We start from the raw sequence: 13,127 nt of genomic DNA, 5'->3' as shown, positions 1-13,127 counted from the left end.
TTGCAACATTTGACTTATTTTGGCTTTAAATTGTTATTTAACTAAAACCATCTTAAAGGCATAAAGGGGGAATTTCTTTGGCGTGCAACTGTTGACATTTCTGAAAATGTTTTCATATAAAATCTTAATCTTAATAGTAACTAGTGCCTTTAGCCTACAAGTAAATATAAAGAAATATAGTACAAAAGGCATCACTTTGTGGAGTAGAATAATAGTAGTAGTTGTATAAAAAGGGAAAATATCAAGTAAATTAATACATTTGAGCTAACTGCAACAAAAGCAACATGTTTAGGCTGGCTGATAGGATGCCAGTAGTTTAAATACAAGGAGAGAACGAAAAGCTAACAATTAATGGCAAAAAAAATCAATGGCAGAAAACAAGCATCAGAAACGGACTGGACCAAATGTCACTGAGGTGCATATCTGAGGTTATTAACCGCTGTAATGAAATGGGAGCACGCCCTCCAGTGAGCCAAACACTCACTACAATCTACATGACTGGTGTGTTTGTACTCAAGTAAACAATTTTAAAAGGCCACATCTGAGGTTTGGGGGATTTTTACAGTCCTTCAGATTTGTAAAAAAAATTGTTTTTGAAGATCACGTTTAGAAAAAAAGGTCCTCCTCCCCACTCCTCTGGCCTCACACCAGACCACAGAGAGAATGAAAATGTACCCCAGCCCCAGAAAGTCATAAAAAACATTAGGAAACTCAAGAGGATGTCCCATTTCCTCTTCAATTCTTTGGTGGTCCACCAACTCAAAGTTTGATCAAGTTACTCCGAACTTTGAACGTATGTTTCAAAGAATGAGCCTCATTGTTTTCCCCTCTTCGAATAAATTGAGGTACTCGGCTTCCAACTTCTAATCACATGCTCCAGGCTGCAGAGCTGGAGCTGTAAACCCTCACTGGAGCTCCACTCGGCTGCTGCCAGAGAACAGGGAGGCTCAGATTTCTTGGCATGATATTTCTTTGACTTTCCACTGCTGCGTTCATGTGCAGCAGAAAATATCGTAATTCTGACAACAGCGGGCCCTGGATATTAATTCATATTACAGCTTAGAATAGAAAAAAATGGTTTTCTTGTATACAATCCATCAAAATGGGATATTTAGGAGTTTATTCTTTTAAGGAATAACATAAAAGCATTCAAAACACTTATACAGCATACAGCATATTCTTGTTATTGTATGTACTGTGTTTTTCTAATTGAGAGCAGATGTAACCAAAGTCAAATTCCAATATGCATAAGCATACATGGCGAATAACACTGATTGTGATTCTGCTTGCCGTATGTGCCACAAAGGGGAATTGGGTAAAGCTTTGCATTGTCAGCTTTAAATAGCCTCAAGTATACATGTATAAAATTGGAAGTGCATCTGGCAAAGTTTGTAATTGAGTCAAATATCGACGTCCTGGTTTTACAAACAAGATTAACATCGATCTATGCTAAGTTGTATAATTTCCTTTTTTCAGGCGTAATTTTTTCCTGGCATGGCATCTTCCATCACCAACTGATTCTTTAACATTATGTCATCCTCATGTCTCTAAATGCTGCCTCCTAGAATCAATGCATTACGATGTTAACATCATAAGGCTCACTGTCATTAGACACTGAATTTCTAAATTAGGGTAAGGTAAGAACAATATTGATTCAAACAACATCCTACAGCCATTGTGTATGTTTTGTTAAAGGTAGACAATTCACTATGCACTACAACGACCTGATTATTTGGAGTTTGTGCAGTACGAGGGATCCGTGAAGGCATCACGTGACTGACAATCCCGCAGTCTAATCCAGAGAGCGAGGATGCACAGCAGCGCTGATATGCGTCGAACCAACATCGGCTAAGTGCTGCCTCCGACTGCGATAGACTAAACGCTGCTAACACCTCGTTCCCCGAGCCCTCGGATGCCACTTTATTATTATTATTTTTAAACCTGAAACCTCCGAAGTCGATCGCCACAGATTAAATCCAGACCGGGACTTCGCAGACGTGACGTCGGGACAATGGAATCCAACGTGATGCCGGACAGCATCCGCCCTCAGAGGCTGCAGCCGGGCATCGGCTTCGGTTCTGGACCGACCGGGACCCTGCGCTCCTCCCTCCGGCCCGGTGTCACGGTCCCCATCGCGCCGCTCTTGCCCTCCCCGGCCTCCCTGGCCGCCTCCTCGGGGCCTCCTCCGCCGCTGCCCCCGCTGCAGCTCCACAGCCTGTACGGCGGCATCGGAGCCGGGCTCGGGGCGGCCGGCCACTGCAACCCGGGGAACCCGGCGGTGCTGAAGGAGGCGGTGGAGGCGGTGGTCCGCAGCTTCGCCAAACACACGCAAGGTTACGGCAGAGGTAACGTCCGGTGGTCACGTGGCTGCGCTCGAGGGCGAGACGGGATACGGTGTGTGGTATCGTTGAGTTAGGGAGTTGCGAGGAGCAGGACGCTACTTTTGGCTCGCGTGGAAGTGGATAGAAAAACACGCGCTAACGTTGAATTCCTCTCAATGACATGGCGGCGTGCTACTGTCTACACACATACCGACTTGGTGGCTAATGCGATGTCACGATTATGTTTCTTTGCTTTAATATTTCCTCACGTACAGTAACATTGGCTTCAAGCACTTCATGAGAGGATTAAAGTAGATCAGCCCATGGGGATTACATTTCGGAACAAAACGCTGTTACACTGTTGAATTGTTTCACATTGTTTCACAAGTTATTGTCAGGAACAAAGATGTTGTGGGGTTCTCTATCCTTTTTTTAAATGAATAAAATGTTGCCCACTGTCCTATTCCTCTTAGTAGGTATTGCCAGATGGATGTAATTTGCCTAAAAATTGTTTTTTGTTGAGGAAAAAAAGCATGAATCAGGGATGTCCCATAGCTGAGATGTATTTTATAGCAACAGCACATTGGACAAACTATGGATGAATAATTATAACTAAAGCTGCTGTAATGCCGGCTGTTGAGCCAAAACAAGTGTTCCTGTCTGCTAATAGGATTTAATCCTAAAGATTGTCCCTTTGTTCTCCCAATTTATACCCCCCCCCCCTGTTCCATTTAGGCCACTTTACACGTCAACAATGGCCACACAATACGGACTGCTGATATAATGCTGCTTAATGTAACTCCAATTGTGTGATTGGTGGTTGAATTTTCTTATTTATACAGAAAGGTATGAGTAGTATTTAAAAATTTGGCAATAATGATCTGCCCTAAATTCTATCAAAATCACATCCACCTTTTATCCCTGTGGTGTAGTTATAAAGAAGTGGAAGCAGTAGCAGGGAATACGAAGGCTTTAATTTCCTTAAACCCGAGACTACTAACACAAGTAAAGTCATTATTTCAGTTATGACACATTTTCTTTTTATAATTTTATATCATACTCATCATTTCATAACGCTACCCCATTTTTCCCCCTGTGATACATTTGTCAAATATGTGCTGATCGTTACCAGGCCTGCACCACACTGTGGGTTTTAATCTGGGCCAGCAGCATAACCACATGTATTACTCCGCTATCTCCGGATATTTCCTCTCTTTCTATTTTATCCATTTCCTGAACCATTTAGATGCTCAAAAATAACTTTGTCTGAACGCAGTATGTTGAGCCAATTTTACGTGGACCTTAATTTAGAGCAACTTCATTCAAATGAAATGCATTTTATGGATCTCCCATTGCTCATCATACATGTAGAAGCTCACTGAGTTCACTGTAAGTGAGCAACAAGCAGGCGGATTGTGTTTTGTATCAAAAAGTCATAGCTCAGCAGAATAGAGAGAAAACAACATAACTCCCTGCTGATACAAAGCCAAATAACAGTTTGTAACTCATGTTTACTGCTTTCCTTTGTTGTTGTTTACTTCTTGGAGGACAGGACTGTAACTTTGTCACTTAAGCACATTGATTGTGCAGTTCGGGTAGTGCTCTGAAGCAGTTCCTCTGAAGTGGTGCAGAATCTCCTCTAGGCAGTCATCTAAATATTTTATGGAAAAACTTCTGACATCCTCGAGATGACCTTCCTGCGACCCTTTCCATCTTTGTGTTTAGAAATGAAGTCAGGGACTAATGGCACTTTAGAGTTTGTTGATATACCAAACTGACAGGACGTAATTCTTTAAAAAAAATTTTTTTTTATCTCTATGGCCTCCAGTAAACGTGGTAGAAGCCTTACAGGAGTTTTGGCAGATGAAGCTGACCAGAGGCGCCGACCTGCGGAACGGAGCTCTTGTTGTTTATGAAATGGTCCCATCCAGCAGCCCGCCATATGTTTGCTACGTCAGCCTTCCCGGGGGCAGCTGCTTTGGAAGTTTCCAGGTACCTCGTCTGCACTTTCTTAGCATAATTGTGATCAAATCATTACAGATAGAGTTTAGTTAAATGAGGATTGTGTGTTGGAGAAACCCTTCATATGATTAATGTAAAAAACAATGTCACTCAATGGCCATGTTACAAGATTACAAACAAATTGCAAACATAACATATAGGGATGCAAGGCCTGAAAACAGAAAAAGAAGGTCTATGAGCACAGTTTCTAACTTGACCCTGAAGACTAATGCATGTTTTCTTCACTGTTTGACAGTTCTGTCCCACCAAGGCAGAGGCCAGGCGCAGCGCTGCCAAGATCGCTCTGATGAACTCTGTGTTCAATGAACATCCCTCTCGACGCATCTCGGACGACTTCATTGAGAAGAGCGTCAGTGAGGCCTTGGCGTCCTTCAATGTAAGTTACGGAGAGGTGTGCTTGTTGTGGTGATGTGTAGATGGCATACGATACGTAAAGCAAGCAATCTATTACTTATATTACTGCAGAATCCTCCCTCATGGGGACGTAGGTCAGAGATCATATTTCAGACATTTTTTCCCATCCAAAATATGTTGTACTGCATACATTTTAGAGATCCTCTATTCATTATTTTATCTCCTCATTATATTTCCCACAAATCCTAGTATTGGTCCAACTGTTGATTGGGCCAACACAGCCCACTGACATCAACTCGTATTTCTTTCCAGGGAAACCGGGAAGAGGCCGACAATCCAAACACCGGAATTGGGGCTTTTCGCTTCATGCTTGAGTCCAACAAAGGAAAATCCATGCTGGAGTTTCAGGTGTGTAAAGTTTGTGTTAAGTACCATTTTATTCTACTAAGTAAATGTAGTACTGGCAAGTTTGAGCCAAGATTCTGTGTTTAAATGTTTTGCATTTGTTGAGCTTGGTCCTGAATCAAATACCAGTTAAATCTTTAAAAGAGACTTGTAGTTGTAAGCCTCAAGCATACCAAGAGCTAACCACAGCCTGAAGCCAGAGCATCCTAACCCTATGTATAAATGGAAATAGGAAATCTGAATTAAGCATGGCTGGTTTGTAAAAACTGAGTTGTTCCTCTTTGAGTGTCCTGATGCGAGCGTATTTCCTAATTCTTCATTCTTGCCGACTTGGCTCTGTTTGTGTTTCAGGAGCTGATGACCGTCTTCCAGCTGCTGCACTGGAACGGGAGTCTCAAAGCCATGAGAGAACGACAGTGTTCCCGACAGGTACTCTCAGTCATCAGTATCCCTGCCAATCTTGCATCTAACTAGAAGCATGTTCTCATTTATATATACTTTAATACCATATACCACTTTACTTTCTCTCTCCCCTCTCATTTGCAGGAAGTGCTGGCTCACTATTCCCACCGGGCTTTGGATGATGACATGCGCACTCAGATGGCCGCCGACTGGGTGAACCGAGAACAGAGCGTAGCGAGCACTGTCGCACAGGAGGTGGCGTCGACGGAGCGAGAACTGGAGGACGCCAGGCTGGCGGGCCGAGAACTGCGTTTTTACAAAGAGAAGAAAGACATCCTGATGTTAGCTGTGGGCCAACTAAATGCTGCCAACACAGCCACGCTGCCCTCACACTAAACCTGCCTTCACCCTCCGTAGGATCCCTGGTAACAGTATTAACCGCTTCATAGATATTAAGGTGCTTTGTCTGAACTTTGAGGTTTTGTATCTTGTGTTTTTTTTTTTTTTTTTTTGCAAGGACCAGGTAATCAGGCCTTGACTTACAGTATACCCATCTTTTCCCATAGCATCAAGTAATGCCACTATGGGTGTTACCTCTTTGTGCCTAGTGATGCAAGATTAATTACCTGTGAACTTGCTTTGCATTCCAACTGGGTTTATATGTTTCATGATTTCATGCTGTATTTACTCAAAGTAGACAGAAACACGCAGCTGGACTTTCATCAGTGAATGTACGGGACATAAGTAAGTTTGACCCTTCAAATCATATTTGATCAATGTATGCACCAGCAAAGTTTCTTTGTGTGCTTACTTGTGTATAATATTTTAGACTCCGGCTAGTAAAGAAAAATCAACATATATATATATTTCTCTCAATAATCAGAATATTAAAAAAAGAACACAAAATCTTTAACAGGATTTAAGATCCCAATTTATAACCCTTCCTTCATGGTGACAAAAACGGCCTTTTGATGACAGTGGAAATTGAATTTTTCTAAATAATATGAGAAATCCCAATGAGCAATTTCAAACATTGTTATTAGCTTATGTAATCATTTTTGGGTACTTTGCTAAAATGTCAGCAGATGGGTGACATCAGCTCAGGTTTTGAAAAAAATCCTATAATGAACCATCAGTATGATTTTTTTTTTTTTTTTTTGGAAGGCATTTAACTATTTTAATGTGCATTGTTTGCTTGGTGCCCTAGACACTAGCTGAATGTATATTTTCAGTGTACTATCAACTAAAGGATTTGCAAGGTGATGCCGATAAACATTTAGATTTTTACATTTAGGTTTTGTTGGTCATATGCTTCATTTTAGCAGTTTTTGCTTAGGAGACAAAATTGGAGGTTGGGTTCTCAGCGGATTTAAAGCAAACACAATGTATCATAATCGCACTTATCACCTTTTAAAATGCTCTTATTTTGAAGGAACTGGTTTTGTTTATTCCGCAAATGTGATATCTTTATATGTATCAAAGTGTATTGAATACATTATACGGATGAAGGCATTTCAGTGTAGCCTTTTGAGGATCCCATATAATGGAAGTGAGAGTTTAATCAATAACAGGTGGCTCTGGTTGGATAGAAATGTGGGGGAGGGCTCATTCTCACAACTGAATGCTGGATTGTCAACAGAAGAAAACCATTATTCTCAACTTGGGGATAGAGCAAATAGAAAAACAAAGCAGCATTAATGCAGTGTGATTAGAGCCAGATCAAATTTAATTATTTTTAGTAATGTTTTTCTTTATGGGAATCATTGTGCCTTCATTAAATGTGTTGCATACAGCTAAAACTCCAAACACAAAAGAATCATTAATTAAATGAGGTCTTAAAAAGATATTGTACTCTGCTTTACCATGTTTTTATGTCTTTAAGTGTAAAGTTAAAATGATCACATGAAATATTACTGTTACATAAAGTTACTTCAAAAGAAAAAATGTATGAACAATTGGGGAAATTTGTTCAATTCGTTTTTGGCAAGTTTGACAAGAAGATTGATAACGTTTTCATATATGTGCTTCACATATAGTGCTTCAGCCGGCTTGCTTAATATGGCAAAAAGGTTGGATGTTTTCACCTAACTCGATGGTTAGCAAGTAGTTGCCAAAATGTCAAACTATTCCTTAAATAAATAACATGACATTAGATTATGATGGATGTATTATATTGTACTACCGTTTGAAAAATATTTTGTTATCATATATTGTTTGATTGGTACTTATAAAATATGTTTTCTATATTGTAAGTCTTTTGTCCTAATGAAAAAAATGTTTTAAGCAGATACTGAACATTTCAAATTGACTTTTAATTGATAAAAGAAACACTTTGACCTCACAATTCTGCAGCTAGAAACTTTTTTGGACTTTTGTCTCATGCTTCCATAATCTCGTGCAGATGCATTTTCTGAACTTGTCAATGACTTTATTGTCCCATGAACCAATTTGGTTGGATCTGAAAAGCTCAAATACAATTATGGGGCTGCAGAACTTGAATCGTGTGTTGTTGGGGTTCTTTGTGTGTTTTTTTTCATTTTTATTTCTTCTACCTGCTTATTGTGTGTTGGATTGTTTCACAAGCCATTAATCTCAGAGCTCTCTTCTTACAAATGCCTTTGACCTTTTTTTATGATCATTATAAATGAAGGCTTTGGCTTTGACGCATGATATGTTAATTCAGTCTGCTTTTATGTGTTTTATACTCTATACATAATTGTTTTATAACGTTTCTATGGGCCCTTATTGTATGTAATGTATTTTCTATGAACATTTTGTATTCTGTGTTTATACTTTTATTAGATTTATATGATGAAATAAAATGGTTGATAGAATGTTTATTAATTGGTTATGTATAACTTATTGTAATGCTTAGTGCACAACCAGGATCAACTAACTCTTACTAGATTACTTGGCTAATTGGTGTCAGTGTAATTTCCTTAAAAAGAATTAGCTTTAAATATGGAATGGAATGATCACTTGTGCGGTGAGATAGTGTAGAGAAGAGAGGTGGAAGACCTTGTGGCCCAGTGCGAAAGTAATAAGCTCTCCTACAACACATATGACTAATGCATATGTACATATATATTTGTATATTCATTTCAATATCAGAATAGTTGTACACATGACAGTAAATATCTGGAATCTTGAACATTATACACAAGGATAAGATGCTTTAAAACATATTTCGACTAGAGCTGTGTCATGGAGGTAATTGAAGTACCTCCCATCTTCCGGACAATGAAAATACCCATTAATTCCAGGTAACTTTTCTTCATCGTTTGAATAGGGACGGTACAGATCAATATTTTTTACGCATTGCAACTGATAATAAAAATACTTTATGGGGCATCTAGTTTGCAGTAATTGTGAAATAGAAATAGTAACAAACAATGTTCGGTTGTATGTAAAAGTTACTCACTCTAACCAAAGAGGCCAAAAACGATCTCAAAAACGTTCTATTATTTATTTATAATTCTTCACTTCCGTCTCCCGCACACGGACCGGAAGAGGCGGGGCCTCAGAACAGGACGCTCGTCTGGCGTTGTTCATTCAACATGGCAGCGGGACCAATTTCAGAGAGAAACCAAGGTAACTACATCATTGTAAACCCCTTTTCAGACTTTCTTTAAATGTATTTTCCCATATACTAGTTGGTCATACTCCACACCTCCCACTTTGTTGTTATGTGCGCCGCCAAGTGCCAGTTTAACTGTTAGTTTTAGGGTAAACAGCCGCTCGATCACATGGGGGTGCTCAGTCGTTAGCTTCGTCGGCTGCTAGTTGCGCCATTCATTGAAGTTCTATTTGACTTTACGTTTGTTCATTTTACTCGTTTGTTGTGTTAGAGCCAATGTGGAGCTTTGGTTTATTATTAAATGGCAAGTATGGCATCTCTGAGCATATCAGAAGCAGAGGTACCCCCTGTTAGCTAACAGCTAAAGTTAGCCTAGCAAGCTAGCGTCAGTCGTGTTACGTTGGAGTGAAACATAATGAATGATCACACCGCGGATACATTTGGGATGTCGGCTATGGTCATTTTACAGTGTTTGATACGCAACTCATATATTCTCCGGAATGTATAATTGTTGGTGTTATAACAGTTATACCAGGTAGATGGATAATGAATTATTGGTTTCTTGTATCAATACATTTATAATTATAATAACGCTCAAATACAACATTTAAAACAATAATACGGTTACTAATTCTTCATCATTATATTGGTAATTTGTATTACTAAATTGCTCAAATATCCTTCTGTTGGAATATAAATATTTTCCAAAGGACTTAAAGTGCACAAAATGTCCTTTAAACATTTGCTCTTACTGGCATCACAATTATTTTTTCGGTGCAAAAGCACTCTTGTTTATATAATAAAGTTGAATAGTATATGTTTGTATATTTTTAGGATTTTTATATTTAATTATATTGCAGTCAAGTCAAATAATTCCTCTGTGTAACATGTGGCTATAAATGGCTTATGATTCATTTCTTTCTCATCGAGAAACCGACCGATCTCCGTCACTTGTTACCACTACAAACCTACAATCCAAGTTGGGTCCAATTTGGAAAATAAAAAAATGTTAATATCACGTTGAATTTAACTTCTCGTTTATTTCTTCAGATGCCACTGTGTATGTTGGCGGCTTGGATGAGAAAGTGTCAGAGCCATTACTATGGGAGCTTTTCCTGCAGGCTGGTCCTGTGGTCAACACGCACATGCCAAAAGACCGGGTCACTGGTCAACATCAAGGTGAGTGTCATAACTATTGCTATCTGACGTGGAGATTGTCAACATAGTTGTCTTCACCCAAAAACCTACTCCAAAACTTTAGTTTCCAGATATATAAAAGAAATATACACGTTTGAGCTAATTTTACTTTCATTTTCAGGTTATGGCTTTGTGGAATTCCTAAGTGAGGAAGATGCCGACTATGCCATCAAAATCATGAATATGATAAAGCTCTACGGCAAACCTATCCGAGTTAACAAGGCTTCCGCACACAACAAAAACCTGGATGTGGGTGCAAACATCTTCATTGGTAATCTGGATCCAGAGATTGATGAGAAACTGCTCTACGACACATTCAGTGCCTTTGGCGTAATCCTTCAGACGCCAAAGATTATGCGAGACCCAGACACCGGAAACTCCAAGGGTTATGCTTTCATCAACTTTGCAAGCTTTGATGCATCCGATGCCGCGATTGAGGCCATGAACGGGCAGTACCTCTGTAACAGGCCCATCACAGTGTCCTACGCCTTCAAGAAGGACTCCAAAGGAGAACGACATGGCTCAGCTGCAGAACGCCTCCTGGCTGCACAAAACCCTCTTTCGCAGGCAGACAGGCCACATCAGCTGTTTGCAGACGCTCCACCCCCTCCAAGTGCACCAACGCCGGTTCTTACTGCGATGGGAAGTGGGATGCCCATGCCAGGTATGACCAAAGAACTGTGGTTATACTGATGGCTGTTCTGTTTTCCATAGTTCATCACTTAACCACCGTTGCAGTGCATAATAGAATATTTTCTAACCACTTTTTATCCAGTCTCGCTTTAGTACTAAAAAGTACTTAAAATGTAAAAGAATGTTATTGCAGGCCATGTGGTCACAGAGAAAATCTGATTAATGGTCATAGCTTGAGTAGTTGATCGTTCTGGGGTGCCATCAGAGCAAATAACCGGTTTGATTACCGGAGGGAACTCTGAAGGTGTGCTTCTCTGGCTGATCAGTCGTTTATGAGTAGGTGATGACAAAATCCATTTAAATTAAACTTGATAGACATCTATAACTAAAAAGGAAAATTGCAGCTGACAAGGGAGCCCACTTTATGAGATACTAATCGTCTTTTAAAAGATTACAAAAATGGCCTTGATGAATATAATATAATTGTTGTTTTTGAAAGAATATATAATCCGTTGTAAATGTAATTTTGTGTTTTGTACAGGCATGCCCCCTCCAGGTTTCCCTAATCTCCCGCCTCCTGGATCGATGCCTCCGTCAATGCCCCCTTCAATGTCCATGTCTCTTAATTCAGGGGGCCAACAGGGCGGCGGTGGGCTTCCTCCTGGACCACCACCCTTCCCTGGCAACATGCATCCAGGTAATAGTCATTAAAGATTCAAATGTTTCCACAAGGTGCGAAGTTATGCAAGAATTATACTGACATATTTAATAAATCTATGTGTTCTCAAATACTATAATTGATGTTTTGGGGTAATTTCAAAAACTAGGGATGTATTTTCTTCTTGTACCTTGCCAGTAGACCTTTTGTTTCTGTTTCTTTGTTTCTTATTGTTTCTGTTTCACAGGTATGCCCCAGATGCCCATGCCTCCTGGTCCTCCTGGCATGGTGCCTCCACCTCCTGCTCCCCCAGGATCAAATCAATCACGGGCACCGCTACCACCTGGCATGCCCCCACCCCTTCCTATGGGCATGCCACCCAGAGCACCGTATGGACCTCCCATGGGTAAGCACTGTGGCATCTCCTGGGATCTTTCTTTTACATATCTGCTATGCAGAAAAATGTATTAATGATTTTTAGGGTTGACACATACGTGTGTTTCCATGACTATGATGGCAAAATAGTTACAGGCAGATATGCTATTGATGAACCATATTGTTTTTCTGGGAAATCTTTGAGCATTAGATTTTAAAATGACACCAGGTGTGTGTGGGTTGCAGGAAAGGCATTAAATACTGAGGTCGAGGGTTTTCATAAGCCTGAAAGTAAAGTGAAATATTTCAGGAAATGTTTGAACACTATGTACACTTACGTTTCTATGTACATACTACCGTAAAGCACATGTATTTCTGCTTAAGAGGTCAACTCATCACTATCTGCAGATATTTTTGTAAAATGTTCTGTTTTTGGTTTGACTGCTTTATGCATGCCAGTTAAGTACTATGTATTGTTGCGTGAAAAAAAGTGATTCACATCCGACCGCTTCTAGGTCGCTGAAGTGGTACTAAAAAAAGAAATTCGGTCAGCGTCTGCAAATCTAGCAATTTATTTGGGATTTTCTTTTGTCCCGTAAATCTCCTCTAATTTACCACAGTAAAAGATGGTTGTAGTTTACTGTGGTAACCTTCGGCTGCAGTAATCACAAATAGTACACGGTAAAGATGTATACCATGTACTGACCTTCTTGCGTTCTCTCTTTCCCAGGTCACCCTGGGCCTCCAGGTATGAGAGGGCCTCCTCCCATGCCTCCACCTGGCTACGGAGCAGGCCTTCCTCCTCGTCCTCCTTTCGGCTTCCAGAGAGGACCTCCAATGCCCCCAAGGCCCCCCGGTGTCCCACCACGCGTTCCCATGAGAGCACCAATGCCACCATAATATATCTCAAGCGGCAGAAACGGGCTCTCGTGATTTCATTTTTTTTTTTTTTATATCTTACAATCTACTCAAGTTTGTAATAGTGACAATAATTTAACCCCGTTTGTATTTTTTCTGGTCATTGTACAGATGAAGACCTTTGCCGAATAAAGTTTTTAGTACTAGTTTCTCACCCACTAATATTGTTTTTTACCGATTTGCGTGTTTCTTATAATTCCCATGGTAATGAAGGCTTTCACTGCGGACATTTTGACATGTCACAAACAGGAATGGCATGAATTCA

The 13,127-nt window shown here is 40.1% G+C and overlaps 3 protein-coding genes across 5 annotated transcripts in view; 2 read left to right on the top strand and 1 right to left on the bottom strand.

Annotated features, from left to right (window-relative positions):
• The window catches only part of LOC119219708 (type-4 ice-structuring protein LS-12-like), a 56,355-nt gene that overhangs the window by 4,853 nt on the left and 38,375 nt on the right, over positions 1-13,127 (bottom strand). The window contains exon 1 of one of the 3 annotated variants that reach the window (XM_062558503.1): positions 4,875-4,888. The exons of the other annotated variants lie outside the window; for them this stretch is intronic. Within the exon in view, the coding sequence (XP_062414487.1) occupies positions 4,875-4,885 (11 nt within the window). The 5' untranslated portion in view covers positions 4,886-4,888. Of the gene's footprint in view, positions 1-4,874; positions 4,889-13,127 lie in introns of those variants that run through there. 3 annotated transcript variants of the gene reach the window in all.
• lix1l (limb and CNS expressed 1 like) lies at positions 1,544-8,344 on the top strand. The gene is made up of 6 exons (XM_037475070.2): positions 1,544-2,345; positions 4,150-4,313; positions 4,579-4,719; positions 5,010-5,105; positions 5,454-5,531; positions 5,649-8,344. The coding sequence occupies exons 1-6, from the start codon at positions 2,012-2,014 to the stop codon at positions 5,898-5,900; spliced, it is 1,065 nt and encodes a 354-aa protein (XP_037330967.1). The 5' UTR covers positions 1,544-2,011; the 3' UTR covers positions 5,901-8,344.
• sf3b4 (splicing factor 3b, subunit 4) lies at positions 9,008-13,020 on the top strand. The gene is made up of 6 exons (XM_037475069.2): positions 9,008-9,095; positions 10,132-10,260; positions 10,400-10,942; positions 11,453-11,608; positions 11,817-11,975; positions 12,675-13,020. The coding sequence occupies exons 1-6, from the start codon at positions 9,062-9,064 to the stop codon at positions 12,842-12,844; spliced, it is 1,191 nt and encodes a 396-aa protein (XP_037330966.1). The 5' UTR covers positions 9,008-9,061; the 3' UTR covers positions 12,845-13,020.

The sequence above is a fragment of the Pungitius pungitius genome, chromosome 17, assembly GCF_949316345.1.
Source record: "Pungitius pungitius chromosome 17, fPunPun2.1, whole genome shotgun sequence".
In the NCBI taxonomy this organism is placed as follows: domain Eukaryota; kingdom Metazoa; phylum Chordata; class Actinopteri; order Perciformes; family Gasterosteidae; genus Pungitius; species Pungitius pungitius.
Note: the sequence above shows the minus strand (reverse complement) of the source record. Positions and strands in the feature narration are given on the sequence as shown.